The 18,706-nt window shown below is 37.7% G+C and overlaps 1 protein-coding gene across 1 annotated transcript; it reads right to left on the minus strand.

Moving 5' to 3' along the window:
- Positions 1–7,348: 7,348 nt before the first annotated feature.
- On the minus strand, positions 7,349–18,369 carry LOC121512841 (prohibitin-2-like). Its single transcript, XM_041792332.1, has 10 exons — positions 18,321–18,369; positions 17,437–17,569; positions 16,905–16,989; positions 14,426–14,505; positions 11,999–12,183; positions 11,757–11,886; positions 9,615–9,718; positions 9,271–9,348; positions 9,008–9,087; positions 7,349–8,206 (listed from the first exon to the last, which is right to left on the minus strand). Exons 1-10 carry the CDS (start codon positions 18,339–18,341, stop codon positions 8,185–8,187), a joined length of 918 nt encoding a protein of 305 aa, XP_041648266.1. The 5' UTR covers positions 18,342–18,369; the 3' UTR covers positions 7,349–8,184.
- Positions 18,370–18,706: the final 337 nt, after the last annotated feature.

Genomic DNA, 18,706 nt, shown 5'->3' on the forward strand with positions numbered 1-18,706 from the left:
ACAGGCAATGGATCATCAGCAAAGCACTGAGAACATGTGTGCAGGCACTCTTTACCTACTGGTAGGTGAGATTGGGGTGTAGCCTGCTGAACATTTCTGTCAACACTTTTAATTTGCAAGATCCTGCACCCTTGTGAACATCACGCTTTAAGACAAAGATGCAAAGTCTCTTTTCAGAGCTTAACGAGCAAAAGTGAATTGTTTGGACAAGAGTCTTGCCTACTCCTTAGCTTATAATTTCCTTTGAGTTATGTTTCTACTTGATTCCATTTTAACTATTGATCCATGTATGTACTAATGGGTGTTTTGTGGATTTTAATGCAATACACGACCTCAAAAACATCTGTTTTTGGTTTTGTATTTCAAGGCCATAACATTAATTTTTGGGGGCTTTTTGTCTACATTTGAAGCAGACAGGACAGTTTCAGTAATCAGAGGAGGAGAGCAGGGCGTTACTGAGCTTGAGCCTTGCTTGGAAGACTAGCTTCTATAAATGGGGAGCATACTGACAACTAGGCCATCTGCAACCAACATACTCATTTTTGTCAACAAAACATTGCATTTTTTCTATGAACTATCCATCCTTGCTGCTGGGTTTTATTGCCAGTGGATTACTCCTTCATAAAGCATTGAAATATCACCTGTTAAGGCCAGAAATAAGTATCCATGAAACTGATGGCATGATTATGTGAGGATTCCCTCAGTTTATGGGCCATTAGCATGAATGACAGAATTGTATCGTTTACTATGTTGTTGTTGCAAATGTAAATAATTGATCACTTTTTCAGCATATTTTGCACATTTTTAATGTTATCTAAAGGCACTTTACAAAGGGGGCAGGTCTAGACTGTGCTCATTGCATTATTTACAAACACCCAATGTATTAATCCACCATGAGTAAAACACAACATTAAGCAGTGTCCCAGCACAAAGGAAAACCTCCTTTTAACACTTAACAGGTGGGACCCTCAAGGAGAACCAAAATTTTAATTTTACTTTATATATACAGTGCTTAACAAATGTATCAGACCACCACCCAAAGTAAGGTTTATGCCACAGCTGCCCTTAATTAACAGCATTAGTAATTAACAAAATCATTATTTATGTTTCTGCAATGGTTAATACACCAATATGTAGAAGCTCTTTAACCCAAATGATATTTTTGATGCTAAAATATAATTATTATTGTTATCCATAAATTTTAACATTTACTCATTTACAAAAAAAACCTGAAAAAATAGTAAAACACATTATCATCTCTTGATTAATATGTCAAATTACAGTTGTTTACTTGCATTCCAGAACAGAAAAATGAGTTTTAGTGGTTGAATGTTATGCTTGATTCATTTCTAACTTCTCAGAGAAGCCCAGTGAGCTGGCTCAAATTTGGGTACAAAAAGGTGAATTCAGTTTGAAATTCCTCATTCCTGTTCAATATGGTATGGTGGAGAGCTCACTGAAAATGAAAGAGTCCACATTAAAGCACTTCATGATGCTGGATGGTCTCTGAGACAAATAGGGAAAGACATAAAGTGTTCTCACAGTGTGGTCAAGTATGCTTTGGAGTCAATTGCCGAGACTGGTACTTACAAAATGCGCCAAGGAAGAGGCAGGAAACCAAAGTTAACTGAAGCAGATGTCCGACACCTCAAGATTTGAAGTACTAGAGACAGAAGGAAGACCACTGCTGATCTTCAGGCAGAGATGAATTCTTCTAGATCCGAGTCTGAGAAAGTCTCCAGTGACCATAAGCAGACGACTGAGAGAACAAGGCTTAAAGGGAAGAATAGCTGCTTAGAAGCCATTATTGAGGCCTGCAAACATCCAGAAATGCCTCAGATTTTCCAGGGAGCACAAACACTGGACTGTTGATGACTGGAAGAATACTCTGGACAGATGAGTCAAAGTTTGAACTCTTCGGTCAGCAGTGTGGTGTTTATGTCCGCAGAAAAGCTGGAGAACATTTTGATGCCAGATGCATTGCACCCACAGTGAAACATGGTGGAGATTCCATTATGGTATGAGGTTCCATTTGTGGATACGGCGTGGGTAAATGAGTGAAAATGGACGGTATCATTAACAAGATCGTCTACCACAACATCTTAGTGCATCATGGAATCCCTTCTGGACTGAATCTGATTGGTCATGGGTTCATATACCAACAAGACAATGACCCCAAGCAAACTTAAAAGCTGTGTAGAGACTATTTGACCAAGAAAAAGGAATCTGGAGTTCTGGAACTGATGGACTGGCCACGTCAAAGTCCAGATTTGAATCCTATTGAACAAATTTGGGATTTAGTAGATTCAAAGATTGATTGCACAAAAGTTTCATCTAAAGCAAGTCTGTGGGAACAGCTAGAAACTATTTGGAACTCAATAACAAAAGACACTGTGGAAAAGTAAATTGTATATATAGGAAATCCTGTTTGTCTATGTGATTATGTGATTACTATTTGAAATGATTTGACATGCTGTTTTGCAGCATCAGGTGTAGCCATGAAGCTGTGATAGTTTGACAGCAGGGGGCAGCATTGCATTTGCTCCAGACAGGTCCAAAGACTAACACACACTGTCCAGTGAGTGTGTAGAAGAGCAAGAAAAGCAGTCCGCACACCAGGAAGCTCCTATTTTAATCATTTATTAGCAGCATGTTTCATTTCAAGCCAACATGCTCTATTCTAGTTCCTTTATTATTTTATCCAGCACTCATTTACTGATGTGCATACATTTCTTTGTTTTTCTGAGTGTATAGATGAGTTTCTGCTGATTGAGGATATGCAAAAAGTCCTGCAATATTTCTCCTATATGCTTCTCCAGCTATCAATGTTCCTTGACTTACTAGTTTTTCTTAAACATAAAACTTGACTCATTTCCTTTGGTTTCTCTGTTGAGATCGTTCCATAACCAGATTCCTTTAAAAAAAAATGCAGCATTCTATCAGTTTGGTTCTGAATTTCGTTTTTCTTTTTAAAGACCAATGTGTCATGACCTGGCTCAAGTGATCACAACAAAGGAGGGAGACAATACCATGGCAAAGTTTTAAACAGATCTTGGTCAAATCAAACCAAATTAAACCAATTTAAACATTTAAATCAAATAATTCCTCTAATTGAACCAAATTAGACCAAATCAAATCAAATCAGGCAGTTTACCGTTAAACTGAATTAAACCGAAGTAAAGAGTCTGAAAAGCCAAATTAGACCAAATGAAACCAAATTACTTTAAGTTACTTCAAATTAGAACAAATTCACTATTTACAACATGAGGTATGCAAGTCAGTAAAGTCAGTAGTGTGGGATGTGCATGAGTGAAGATAATGTGTGTAAATGTTGTAAAATGCAAACTTAACTAAAGCTCAACCTAATCTAACATAACTAAACCAAAGTGTGGTATAACTGGAGGCCAGGTCAGAGAGAGGGAGTGAATGTGTGACTGCGGGAGCTTAAATAACCTCAACACACTGGCCCAGGTATGGGACATTACTCTAATCAAGGAGCTGCACTCACAGACACACTGGAGACACTCAGGCTGACAACAATAAACATCACATGATGTCATGGGCATTGCAAATGTTCCTTTCAGGTTATATATGCACGTCCCCATATTTCAACACAGTAGGTCAAGTATAGAACAATCTACAGAGAGAAAAGTTTTTTCCTTTTTGTAATAACTATGGTTGGTGAATATTTTGCCATATCACTATTCCACAGCAGGTCTGCAGAGACAATCCTCTCAGTGAAATAAGATAGAGCATTTGGAACAGGAAACTAGCCAACAAAACATTGCTTGTGGCTTATTACTCCTTAAAAAGAAAGACAGTCAGCTTTCAGCTGCTTGACAACAAGGGGGACTCAAATTAAAGTAGTTACTTTGATTTGATTTGATTTGATTTAAGTAGAGGTAAAATCGCTGCTTTATTAATATACCAGGGGTGGAAAGCAACTAATTACATTTACTCGTATTACTGTGATTAAGTATTTTTTGTTTACTTGGACTTTTATGAGTGCATTTTGAAATCAGTATTTTCACTGCTACTCAAGTAAGTTTTAACCAGAGTGACTGTGCTTTAACTTGAGTACTTTTCTCTTGTACTTTTTCCACCTCTACAAATTAGTACATAGAGAGAGAATGGATCCACATCACATCCAGAAACAGCTGTTGTACACAGCAAAAACTGGAGTGTTGATATCTCAGAGTTGATTTTAACTCCAAAAGTGTAATTTTAACTCCATTCTGATCGAAAAGGCCTTCAGTGTTGGAGTTATTTGATAGTGTTCATCCACTACCGTTAGTTCAACCCTGTACAGTCAAGTCAGATTTACTATATCTACCCTGGATTATGATGTTTAAAAAGACTTTAATAACACGAAGACACATAAAAACCAGAGTGATAAAGGCCTGTTTAATTAGTACAATGACTGTTGTGTTGTCAAAAAAGTTGTTATAACCTGACAGCATGTCTAGTGTCGAACTGATTAACAACCTGTACCTGATATATATTTACCTACCAATTCATTTAGTCTGGATTCATAGTCAGCTTTCTATCCATGGCGCTAAAAGGCCTGATACCAACGGGATAAACTTATTTATATGCATACGTGTTGGCACAATAGGCCTAAATTATAAAGATCAGAGAAACTTAACTGCGTAAGGGAAAATTTCAAACCTATTTTAAGAAAATAAATCTTTGTGTTTTCTTGTAAATTAACAACACTTTCACGTTTTTTAATTGCCTAGATTACTGTGCTCGTGCCAGCGTTGCTGGTCTACCACAAGTGTTCCTAACTGGACGCGACGACCGCGATGCTGCTTGGAGCAAGTCTTCTTCCTGTCTGATCTCTTGAGCTCTCTCCACTCCTTACTTCTTTCTCCTCCTCCTTAGCCCTTCTGACAACAATGCTCCTCTCCTTCCGCCATCATGGCTGGCTGTAATAAGGGGCCATTGAAATGGCGGAGGAAAGAGGAGGAAAAAAGTAGCGCAGCAGAGCAGCTGCATGGAAAACCCAAAATGGCGCTGCAGCGCAGAGTGGAACCGGGATCATGTTTATTCTAAAGGTTTCATAGAAGTCAACGAGACACTTTTGAAAACAGAGACAGATGATTTCTAAATGCCCACGTTTTCCGTTAAATTCCAGGTGTTTAGACAACAGCCCGTCAACAACAAACTGAAGGGCATGTTTTTTATGCATAGTTAGGGGTTTTGGCTTATTAAGAAGCACAGAGGAGGAGTCTCCGGTGCTTCAGCTCCTCCATAGGTCGATGATCAGAAACGCGCACTGCACTGCGTCTGCATTGGAGTCAAAAACCAGTCAAGACTTTGAGTTTCCTCGGTAGATATACCCGTGAAAAGAGGCCTCATTGAGCTATATTTAGTGAATACTCATTTCTTTATTTTCTTCACACAAATAAAGTCAGTTCTGCAAATGTAATGTGTCAGTTCTTTGTCAGTGTGATTATACATTACTGCGGTCAAAAGTACTAAAATGAATTTGCCAAATATTCTCTGCCAATACCAAACAGCTTATTCTGGTATTGACAAGATATTTGCAATTTAACAATTTATTCATTCAACAAACAGGAGCCTCAGGTGCATGTGGTAGAACCATACACAGCTACAACAGGCTGGCACCTCCTCCTCATGCTGATCACCATCCTGGTCACACACTGCTGTGGGATGGCATCCAATTCTTCAACCAGCATTCGTCACAAGTCAGCCAATGTGGTTGTGTTGGTCACTCTGGCATGAATAGCACGCCCAAGCTGATCCCACAAGTGTTCAATGGTGTTGAGGTCAGGACTGCTGGCAGGCCTCTCCATTCCCAAATTCTGGAGGTATAGTCTCTGATAAACCCCGCTTTGTTGGGGCGAGCGTTGTCATATTGGAGGACAGAGTTTGGTCCCAGACTGTGGAGATATGGGATTACCACTAATTGCAGTCTCATCTCAGTATCTCTCTGCATTGAGATTGCCTCAAATGATGACAAGCCTTGTTTTTCCAGTGAGGGAGATGTCTCCCCACACCATCACACTGCCTCCATCAAAAGATGTTACAATATCAGTTCAGCAATCAGTGTAGCGTTCTCTACGTCTTCTCCACACTATGACCCTGTAGGCAGAATTTGCAATCATCACTGAACATAACGTGTTGATCAGGCACCTGATTGTCAACACCTTGGGGTACCAGAAGCTCAAAACGAGACAAAAGCAACAGCAGAAAAAGCTGTTTGGCATTGGCAGAGAAGATTTGGCATTTCATGGGCACGAGCTCTGCTGCTCATCCCACAAATGCATTCTTCTTAAAATGTGGCACCATTTAAAAGGGAAATAAACCAGCTTTCCAGCAGAATAAGTTTTATTGCACATTGTTAGGACAAAGAAATAAACATGTTTCAGTACTTTTTGTGCCAAGTTTAGTTGATAGCTTGCGAAACACCACCACAACTATTTTAGAGAACTCCTTGGTAAATTCAGTAGTTTTGATAGTCATTTTTATCGTCATCCAATAGATTTCTGCAATCTCAATTACAGCACATATGTTGGTGCATCCATGTTCATATGCGTAAGTCTATTTTACACATCCCTTTGACTGATTTTAGATATAATACCCTGTAAAAGGAGCATCTGTGACAATTAATGTTGTTCATAGACAGCTATATTGGAGAAGCTGTTTTCATGAAATGTTAACCCTTCAAGCCCTATGCTATTTTTGAAGAGTTTTGATTGTCTTGAAAAACTTGTAGAACATCAACCCTGTGATGCACAAACTCTTACCATCCTTTTTTAGGGCAACCTGGGCTTTAAGAAAATAGCATGATGCATTAATGTTATGTAAATTGTAATACAAGAACTATTAAGACAAATGGAAAAAAAACTAAACAGACATTAAAACCAAAGATTTTTATGTGACACACAGAAAACAGTAATGACCAAGACTTTTATTTATTTATTTGCTAAAATTTGATCTACCATCTCTAGGGGACCAAAAAGTGAAAAAAATCATTGCGACAAAAAATCTTCTAGATATTGACATTTTTACAAAAATGTTCTTGCACTTTTTTGTGTTAGCTTTATTTGTGCCATTATTCAAAGCCGTTCCTGTCAGCAGACACAGAGGGTCACATTACAGGCTCTGTCTCCCTTTATCGCCATTATGAGCTATTCAGGCCGTCTCCGTCCTGATCCAAGTGTTTAGGCATGCACAATTTGACAAAGCATGATGCGCCGACGGAACAGCCTGCCATTGGTTGTCACAGCCCGTCACAAACCATTGTGGGATACAAAATGTCATTTCTGCTAGCAGCAGAAACAATTGAACTTTCATCAAAAATGGATAACAAGACATTGTGTCTGAGTTACTTGTGTGGATTTAATCTTTAAAAACTCCAGAAAGTCACCCAGGTACCAGGCTTGCCAGAAAAGCAACAGGACAGCACATCAGCCTGCTTTGAGTGGAAAAAAGTAAGAGGCTGCGATTTATGGTTAAAGTCATTTATCTTTTAATAACCTGTCTCTTCTTGTCGTATACGACAATATCAGTCTCAGAGGGTTAATTTAGTTAATGTTATTCTTTTACCTAAATCTTGTAAATTAAAACTCTTAAATAAAGGAATTCCCTGAGAAATATTATAATAAAACTTTATTAACAAAATTCCAACAGTGGCAGCCACAGTGCAAGATTTTTAACCACATGAATACACGACTGCACAGCTGAAGAAATGCGTCATGTAGACAGGGATATGCAACCCATATCAAAGTTAAAGTAATTTAAGGAAGAAGACGGCTTTTCAACAGTCTAAACTGACAGATTCTCAGTTAGTTTGGGCAAAAATACAGCTGTCATTAAGCACAAGAAACAGGAAGAGAAAAGTGCATCAATGTCCATCCCTCATGAGCTGAAAATAGGTTTCCTGACAGATTCTTTAACTGATCCTGTAATACTGTATTACATTTATTCTCAAAATTATTGATGCAGACATTGAATTTCACAATAAAAGCCCTTGCAACTCATTTTGCATTCAAGATAAAATCACTTTGATATGAGCCCATTCTTACAATAATTAAGGTGAAATGAAGGTTGTTCATTCTCTTTCTTCTTCTTGTCCAAATTAGTCATCCTTTTTGATTTTCAAGGCCACCAGAAAAACTGGTGCCATTTCTACAGCCTCTTCTCATTTCCTCTTCATCACTTATTCACAAGTGACATGCTGAAAAACAGAAAAAAATTAAACGGTAGCACTCACAATGCTGTACAAACTAGTGTGTCACATTATCAGGGATCATTTTTAAAAAATCACATTTTCTAATACAGAGCACAGAGGGCAGAGTTAGTTCATTTATCAGAGGAAATAATGTATTTGCATTTACACTGTAAAGTTATAATCCAACTAGAATTTTTTTTTTCAGTTACTGGTTCAATGCATTTGTTTCCTTCTGTATTGATGTTGTGTGGTGCTCTAAAAAGCAGCCAGAGAGTCAGGTCACATCAGAAGAAATCACATTTGAATGACATTTTAAATAAACTCCAGATTTTTTTTATTACAAATACAAATCACCTTTAAACAATTGTCTTTGTTTTTAATAAGTCACTTGTGGAAAAGGTATTCTTTCTTTCTTTTTGATCAATCTTATGCTCACAGCTCAACAATGAACTTTGTCTTTCTGAGGGCCGGATCCACAAAGAATGGATCCCACCAACAAATAGCACCAAGACTTGGGCATAATTAGCACCTGCTATTTGCCCTGTTTCAGTGCCTGATCAACAGAGGAATTTGCACCGATCATATGCCAGTGTGAGTATCTTATCTGCTTGGTTATTTTTGTGGTTCCACGATTTTCTAACCTAAGCTTGTACATCTCAGTTTGTTTTTTAATTGGTTCATGGTCTATGTTAACCATTAGTACATAGCATGCACAGTTCACTGGAGTCAATTAAACCTGGCCACTGATGAAGCAGTGGGAGCAAATTGGTGTTGCATGTCTGAGAGTGTGTGACAGTGTAAACCTACTTATTAAAAAATGTTTGATCTTGTAGGTTCAGGACCAAGCTGTCGGCATTAAGGTACACCTTGTTCTGAGATGCTGCCACCTGAAATAGAAACAGTCATTATTATCATGATCATCATCATGTATTCAATGGCAGTATCAGAAGTGTCTTTTAAGCAGCTGAAATAGCTTTAACACTACTTATTTTTTTATCGTCTTTAAAAATGAATGTTAAACTCAAAGTGGAAGAGAGACCAAGTCACAGAGGACAATCTATGGTACTGACCGTTTTTGCAATGTTTTGTGCAGCTCTGATTCTCCTCAGCTTTAGATAACCTGGGTTTTTAGTCACTGCTAGGCCAAGCTGACGTGTACACATTCAGGAAAGCACAAATCACAACAACAAAACAAAACACAGTTACTGTTGAGTCAGTATGTTGCAGGCATGAAATGTAAGCACGTCAATAATACTGATAACATTTCAGGTCCTATAAGAACAGTCTATCTAGAACTTTTGCCTTCACAGAAACGAGCAGAGCTCTATTTGGGTATATTTCTCTGCAGAATGAAATTCTTCCCAGCTTTTTCTAACGCAAGTGAGAATCAGTTTAGTTGTCCAGTGTCAATCACCATTTTGGCAGCTTCAGCCTCTCCCTCTGCCTGAATGATCTTCTGTCTCTGATCCTGTTTGGCTTTCTCCACATAGAACTGGGCCCTCTGGGCCTCTTGATGGGCTAAAACATAAAATAATATCATTATGATTATTCATAAAGTTAATATCAAACTGTTGTAGTCATTTTCCAGGAATCTTAGCAAAACTCCAAGTGTTGATAATGACACAATTTTTAAGGCAGGAAACATATCAATAATTTCAAACAGTACAAATCTATCATTAAAAGAGCTAACATACAAATGCAGCAGACAATGTAAAACTCAATAAACATCTTACGCTGCACTTCATCTCTTCAGACTCCCCATGCACATTTTACATTTTTCTTGACATGTGGCTTGTTATGTTATTCTCTTGCTTGCCATTAATACTCAAGCTCCTGAGAAAAACTTCAGCATAAATCACTTGACAACATGGAAGTTTTGTGTGTCACGGAGCACAAACTGGTCATTCTGTCATCTCAGTAGTGGCAAATAAAGCCTTATTATCCATTATTTAAAAAACATCTAAATTATTACCCCCTATGAAAATGATTTATTTCATAATACTTTCTAAGAAATACCTGGGAAATTTTTTCTCAAGTGTAAGGAATTTCTAACCCAGTCTTCAAACATCCAAGTTTTATTTTGGATGTTTACATTATTTTATTTTGCACACAGAAACAAAATCATTTCACAAAAAACAAAAGCTAGCAGGGTCTAAATGATTACCCCCCCACCCCTACCTTGGTCTTCAGTTTGTCCCAACAGATTTTCAAAGGGATTCAAGTCAGAGCTTTATGTAGGCCAGTCACTGACATTCACTGAGGTCTTCTGGAGGTAGTTCTTCACCAAGAGCCATGTATGTTTTGGGTTGTTGTGTTTGAAGAGAAAGTGACAACCCAGACTCAGTTTTACTGCTGACTACTTGATCTTTTCTTTCAAAATCTTCACATCTCCTTCTTTCCTTATACACCTCTCCCTTCTTGCTCCAAACATGAGCAACTTCTCTATGGAAAGAGCTCTAGTTTGGTCTCATCTGAAAAAAGGACATGCTTCCAGTGTCGGAATCTTTCACCAGATTGTCCTCAGCATACTTCAGTCTGGCTTGAAGGTGCCTCTTCTGCAGAAGTGGAGGTTTTCATGGTCTGCAACCAGTCCATTCCTGTGCAGGGCTCTAATGATGGTCTTCTTTGAGACTAAAATTCCTGACTTGGCTAAGTCACTCACTGGTGTCTTTGAGGTTTTAGACACTTTTCTCACTAGTTTTCTTCCCAGACTCTGAAATCTCTCTCGTCCTATCTCTGCCAAGCTTGTTCTGGACTGTCTGAATTTCCTGATGATACTTCTCACTCCAGTTCTCAGCACTTGGAAATGCTGATAACTTTGTATATCCTCAAGTCTAAACTGATTTGTTTTCATTTCTCTCCCGTGACAGCTCAAACCATAACTGAAATTTTTATACTGTGTGTAAATTGGAAGATAACCCTCAGTGTTAACTTGACTGTACAAGCGTTGAGCATTACAAGCACATCATTGCACAACAGTAGTTTGTGCTATTATCTTAATAAAAGAAGGGTTATAATTTTGACCCTGGTAGTTTGGGGTTTTTGTGAAATTATTTTGTTTTTGTGTGCAAAGTAAAATAATGTAAGCATCTAAAATAAAACTAGGATGTTTGGAAAAGCTGTTGAAATGGTCTTGCTCTGTTTAAAGGCCCTTCAAAAAAACTGAAATTTTCATTAAGGGGGCTAACAATGTCATCCTCATCTGTACCTTTATTTTTTTTTTAAATGATAGAAAAATTCATGTCCATTCCCTAAGAAATAAAGCTTCTATCAGACGATGATAGACAAAGATCCAAAGGTTCAAGTCTGGCCTGTGGCTCCTTCCTTGCATGTCTCTCATCCCTGTTTTTGACTCTGTCCACTGTCCCGAAAATAAATCTTGATAAAAAATAAATAAAGACAGTCTTATCCATTTATCAACTGGATCAATTAACAAAGCAACAGCTGTTGTCCTAACACTGATGCCCCGGCCAATGTAAAGCCAAGCAGAACTTTGAGCAAGAACCGTGTTTAAAGTTAGTAAACTGTGATGATCAAAATCTGTCTCGAGTCTTACCGACTTGCTTGGCCTCCACAGCAGCAGTGTACTGGCTGCTGAAGCTCAACTCAGTGATAGCCACATCATCAAGAATGATGTTGAAATCTTTAGCTCGCTCGAATAACTCCCTTCGCACCAGAAGAGACACCTGGAGAACAATACATGCAAACAATGTATAAGAGTGGTATAAAATATCACATAGGTATGGACTGGTTTCTGAGGTTGGCAGTTGGCTGTTATTGTGGACTGATTCTACATACCTGTGCTCTCTGTGTGATGAGCTGTGAGGCGTTAAACTTTGCCACCACAGACTTAAGGGTCTCATTGACAATTGAGGGCAGGACTCTCTCATCATAGTCCTTCCCCAGCTGCTGATACATTGCTGGTAGATTTGATGCTAGGGGCCTGGACAACACCCGCACAGCTATGTTCACCATCTGCAGATCTAAAACAAACACACACACCAACACACATGCATTATACATACCATCTTAAAAGTACGACATTTACTTAAGGGACTTGTTTTTAACCAGCATAGACTGCCTTCTGCCGCTTCCAATGCAAACACAGTAATTGTATAATAGTGATCCTTTTTATGATTGTGTGAACCAAAGTTGTGATTGAAATTGAGACTCAACTAATTTCCCAGCACTACCTTACATGTCCTAAAAGGTCCCATAAATAAAACATCATATTTTTATCATTAAGCTATCCTTTAGCTTGTTTTTCTAAAAGTGAAAACAGATTTCTACGAAGTCAATTAAATAAAAATATGTAATGTAAAATAAGTGACTGCATAAATATTCAACCCCTTCAAGTCAGTATTTAGTTGGTGCATCTTTGGCTGTAATCACAGCACTGAGTCTATGTGGATAGGTCTCAATCAGGCTTAAACATCTGGACACTGCACTATGCTCTGTGAGCTTTGGCTGTGGTTGTATGCTTCGGGTAATTGTCTTGCTGGAAAATAAATCATCTCTCAAGCTGTAGTTCTCTGGCAGACTGAGTAAGATTGTCCTCTAGGATTTTCCTATATTTTGCTGCATTCATTTTACCCTCTACCCATCCAAGCCTTCCAGGGCTGGCTGCTGAGGAGCACCCCCACAGGATGCTGCCACCACCGTGCTTCACAGTGGGGATGGTGTGTTTGTGGTGATGTGAGGTGTTTGGTGTCTGCCAAACATAGTATCTTCTCTGATGGGCAGAAAGCACCATTTTGGCCTCATTAGATTAAAAAAAAAACTTAGATCTTTGGACAACAGAGTCTACCACAGGCCTTTTGGTGAACTCTAGCGGCGATTTACTTTAGATTTCTTCAAACTCTTTGCCACTCTCCCATAAAGCTTTGACTGGTGAAGAGCCTGGGCAACAGTTGTTGTATGCAGAGTCTCTCCCATCTCAGCTGCTGAAGCTTGTATCTCCTTCAGAGTAGTCATAGGTGTCCTAGAGGTGTGGTGGCCTCTCTCACTAGTCTCCTTCTTGCACAGTCACTCAGTTTGTGAGGACGGCCTGATGTAGAGAGATGTACGCATGTGCCATCCGTGTTAATTTTGACAGCACTTTTTAATTTCGTTTTAGTTATAGTCTTTTGCCAAAAATATCTTTTAGTTTTAGTCATATTTTAGTCATCTAAATTGTTTTAGTTTTAGTCTAGTTTTAGTTGACGAATCTTCCCAACATTTTAGTCGACAAAATTTACAGTAAATTTTGTTGACTGATTGGATCTCTTCCAAACTTACCCCGCCACCACGCAGCAAAAGTAGCTGTAATTGGATATATGCCTAACTTGCCCCTACTTTCTACATGACGAAATTAGGTCTGATTGGATAAAGTCTCTGTCATTTTCGTCTTGTTTTTGTTTGTTGACTAAAGTGTCAGTTAATTTTGTTTTAGTTTTTGTCCATGTGCACTTGTTTTTATTAGTTAGTGTCTCGTTTTCATCAAGGGAAAAAAGGCTATTAACCAAAACTATAACGAAAATAATTAGTCAACAAAATTAACACTGTGTGCCATATTTCTTCTTTTTCTTGATGATGGATTTAACTGAACTCTAGGGGATACTCAGTGCCTTGGAGTGTTCTTTTGTCTTCATGGTGTAATGGCAGCCAGGAATACTGATTAATCAGTGATTGGGCCTTCTGGACACAGGTGTCTTTATACTACACTCACTTGAGACACATTCACTGCACTCAGGTGATCACTATTTCACAAATTGTGAGACTTCTAGCACCAATTTGCTGGACCTCTGTTGAATAAGGTCAGTCACTTTTAGAGGTTGAATGTTTATGCAATTGCTTATTTTACCTTATATATATTTTTACATTTGTAGAAATCTGCTTTCACTTTGACATTAAAGAGTTTTTTAGGTAAAATTATATTGAACATGACTGATTTATGAAATCAATAAATGTGTATGACTTTGCAAGCTAAAGTTAAGAAACTTTACTTTTAATATTTTTTAAGTCATTGAGGACATTTCCCCTCCAAACAGAGAGACTTCCTTAGTTGAGTATGAAGACTTTATGATTAAAAGACAAACTATGGGGGGAAGATACTAGTAAGGAACAAAAATTTTTAAAAAATTACACACCTTACGTAATTTCTACTTTAAAAAAATTTGATTCTGCTGGTGTTCTTAAACAAATTATAATTGTGTGTGTGTTATTGAGTTGCTGCTGTGATTTTACCTTTGCTGCCCGTCAAAGAGGAGATCTTCCTGGGTTTAGCTCTGATATCATATATGATGGGGTACTGGAACCATGGGACCCTACAACACAGTACTTTCATTTACATCTACCTTACTCAAACGATACACAAATGTGAAAGGCCTACCAGGACCCTGCAAAGACATTTCAGAAAATACAACTTGTAACTCAGAACTTAAAATAAAGTTTGGTCAAACATCTGATTAAAAAAATTAGGAAGTATTTGCTCATTTGAAGGTGAATTTCTTTTGAAACATCTGCCATTGGTGGTTTGCCACTGTGGTTAGCCAGTGGGAGAAAGCATAGGGAGAAACATTGGTGTTCCACCCATAATCAGATCTACAGTTCACTCTTCACTATATAGTGAACAGTCTATAGAAGTCTATACAGTGGACTCATCTGCACAATACAAAAATGATTTCAGACATTACTCTGGCTATGGACAATGACATCACTCACAATTAAAATGCATAGCTCATAGATATCTATGACAATGGCTGGGGATTGAAAATACCGGTAGAACTTCACTCACTTGCGTGTAAAAATGATACATGAAGTATTATTAGGGCTGTCAGAAGATCAACATTTTTAATTGTAATTAATCTAAGGGCTTTTGTGTAATAATTGCACCCTTTTTACTGCATTTAAAAATTCCACTCTTTTGCATTTGAAATCGTTCTTGTGTCATTTTGGATTTTTGTACTGCCTTAAACCAAGAGCGATTGACCTCTTAACCAGGGAACTTGTTATGGATTGAAAAGAAAATAAGTGAACACTAAAATGTTGAATGTTTGATAACAGAGGGTTCAAATAACGTCTGACTTGTCCACTGAAGCACTGAATGCTACATATTTTGGTTTGAAAAAATCCTCTAAATATTAACTGCTCTGTGTTCTTAGTAAACAGGGAGTGACTTCAGACACAGCCAAAACATCATAAAATTAAAAAAACCCATATGAAATCATAGGAACCCTTTGGGTTGAGCAAAGATTCCAGTAATCCCCTAGTGCAGAGTGTTTAGATGCATTTTATATGTGTTTAGTTTTGTTTAGATGTTACCTGTTGTACAGTGATCCAGTGTTAAATTTGACAGCTATTCTTAATTTTATTCCCAATCTTTAGATCAAATGTCCTTTAGTTTTAGTCAAAATTTTTTTCATTTCTACACTTTATAGTTTTAGTCTAGTAAGTCTACAAAAATCGCAACATGGCCTGCTGCAATTTTCAAATCACAGACAGTGCAATATTTCTTTCACCTGAAATGTTTCAAAATACAAGTTTGATACAATTTTCTTTTCAGAGAAATAGGATGCCAATAGGAACAAATCATATTTAACTGTACAACTAATCAGCAGCTGCTCAGTACTTAAAGTCAACTTTAAATTAAATACTTTTTACTTTTACTTGAGTAGATTCATAGACTAGTACTTTTACTTGTACTTGAGCACATTTTAATCAAAGTTAAGTATTTTTCCTTCAGTACAACAGTCGTGTACTTCTTCCAACTCTGATGTTGTGTAGCTTAAATTAGTATTTTTTTGTTGATTATTTTACATACCTTTATTATTTATGATTATTTATATAATCATTGTAAAACACTGCTGGACATTGTGTGTAACTGCACACAGAAGCAATCAGACAGAGTCAGGAAGACATTCAGTCCCTCTAAAATGCAAGTTATAGTATGTGCTCCTCTTGGTTTGTTGAATTAAATAAACTTAAATTACATTGGTAGGCTGACTACTCTTTGTTTCTAGGCCATGTGATATTTGTTACTTTCATCCTATTGGTTAGTGGATAATGGTTAATTTGTACCACAACGCAAGAAAGATAAAATCCACCAATATAAGGTGCAGTAACTGGCTACACCAGCAGGTGGCAAAATTACCCCATGCAAGCTGATAATGTGATATTTTGTATTGAGGTAGACTATGATAGCAACCACCCAATTCCCAAATCATATCAGCTGATTCCCTGCACCTCATCCATAGGTTATACACCACAAGTTCTGACTCTCTAACAATCATCAGCAATTTTAAAGATGATGTTACACTATCAATATGAGAAAATCAAAACACTGAACACTTAATACTTGCAGGAGTAAACTGATGCTTCATCACTACTAATCCACAACCCCCTACTGCTGCTTCAGTAGCTCGGATTTGAGGTATTCATATTTACAAACCAAATTGTAATCTTTTAGCTATGCCTTTGAGCAGAATAATCAAATAATGCATGTTTCTGCATAGTGAGTCATTTGCAGATCATTGTACACAGTGATATTTATTCACTGTCTTCGAAATCATGATCACAAAAAGTCATAGCTCACCAAGATTGCAATAAACAGGTCAAGATACTGATAGACATCCATTCAATTTTCATTAGTTCTTAACTTTGTTTCCCTGGATTCTCTTCAACACCCTTTTTAACTATACTAATTAAATGAAGCTACTGATCCCACCTGAAGTGTAGTCCTTCAGCCAGAATAGTGTCCATTTGCATCCCACCAATCCTGTTAAAGATGATGGCTCTGTGGCCACCCTCAACTGCTCAAACACACACAGCATATGAGATTAACCAGCATAATTATGGCAAAAGTCACACAAATTTAAACTAAAAGCAAACACAGATCCAAGAAATTATCTTTTAGCTCTGCTGTTTTGGAACTTAATCATCAGTGTAACAAAATGAAGCTGAACAAACAAAAGATGTGTAAATATAATAAATGTGAAATTATTGTTGCATAAGGACAGATGGGATCATTAGTCCACTTTGCAGAGAGTCGAACATTTTTAAAAATCTGTATAATTAATTGTTTACACTCTCAACCAAAAACTATAACTGCCCAATCGATGTATTCTGCATGAGCAGTCACATTATATCATTGGTCAATGGCATCATCATATACCCTGGTAGTTTTTGGTGGTTATGAGGAACATGAGTGCTCTGCATGCTATAGTCAAATATCATGACCTTGGTACAAATCTGTTTACCTGTGTAGGTGGCTTCTTTGACACCATATACCAATGCACCAGCTCCAAGCAGCAGCTTCAGTCCTAGCCCTGCCCCTTTGCCCCCAGATGAGGACATCCGACCAGCTAGATCTCTGATGTGCTGGACAAAACGCTAAGGTTTGGAGGAGGCAGAAAATGACAGAGACACAGTGTGTGAGTCTTTACATTACATTTTGAAATGATGCTGAAAAAAACAGTTTTAGAAAAACGGTTCTCCGGTTTATGCCTCTCTTATTTCCTCTCTTTTACATCATCATTTAGTAGTTATACAAAACATTACCTATGGAGACAACTTTGTGGCTTGAAGTATGAATTTCTTAAAAGGTTGTTTTTCGTGCACAGGTGTGTGTAATCAGGTACATAGAGACAAAACAGTTATTAGCCTGTGTGTTTTTTATTAGAATAAATACAATGTGTGTATTTGTGCATACACAATCAGCTGTCTGAGCAGATTGACAGTTGACTGATCATCAGCTGATGCTGTCATCACAAACGGACATAGTTGGTCGGACTAGATTAACCTATACTGGAATATATGATTGGCTCAACCGATAGAAACACAGAAAGCCAATTGATCAGTTCCAATAAATAGCAATAATCGACTACACGGGGCTATTATGATACTACTCAGTTATAACTGATGCACGAGCTAGCCGAACTGTCGACTAATGCAACATGCTAACTGGTGACCTGAGACTAATGCTGCGTCTTCTTCACTACCTACTAGCTGATAAAAAGGATTAGCATATACTCATCTGTAGACCACGTGCCTGTTTAGTAGACCTACTAGACAGACATATCCGCACTACCCAACTCTGCTCTAAACTCAAAAATAAAACACATTTAGCTTTTAGATTACTTACATTGGGCTCCTTGTTCGCCATGCTGTTGTGCGTCAAACTCCAAGGTCGGGTCAGTCCTCCAATCCTCATGGACCGCAAAGACTGATGGGATATGTAGTTTATTACATTGTCCTACTAGTTTTAGTGAAATAATCACGTTTACATGCTTATGAAGGGTGAAAGCGACAATAAATAAATCAACTATGAAAGGGGTTTGAAGAAAATTGTTGCATTTTGATGAAAATAGTGGCAAATGTTATAATTTTGTCTGTTTTCATCTATCATTAACAGTTCAAACATTTTCATTTAAGGAAAGAGCCCTAAGGTGAAAGTGAAAGTAACAAAAATGCAAATGTATGTGATCTGACTTAGTAAGCGTCAAAAACGTGTGTGATAACCCAGTAATT

The sequence above is a fragment of the Cheilinus undulatus genome, linkage group 7, assembly GCF_018320785.1.
Source record: "Cheilinus undulatus linkage group 7, ASM1832078v1, whole genome shotgun sequence".
In the NCBI taxonomy this organism is placed as follows: domain Eukaryota; kingdom Metazoa; phylum Chordata; class Actinopteri; order Labriformes; family Labridae; genus Cheilinus; species Cheilinus undulatus.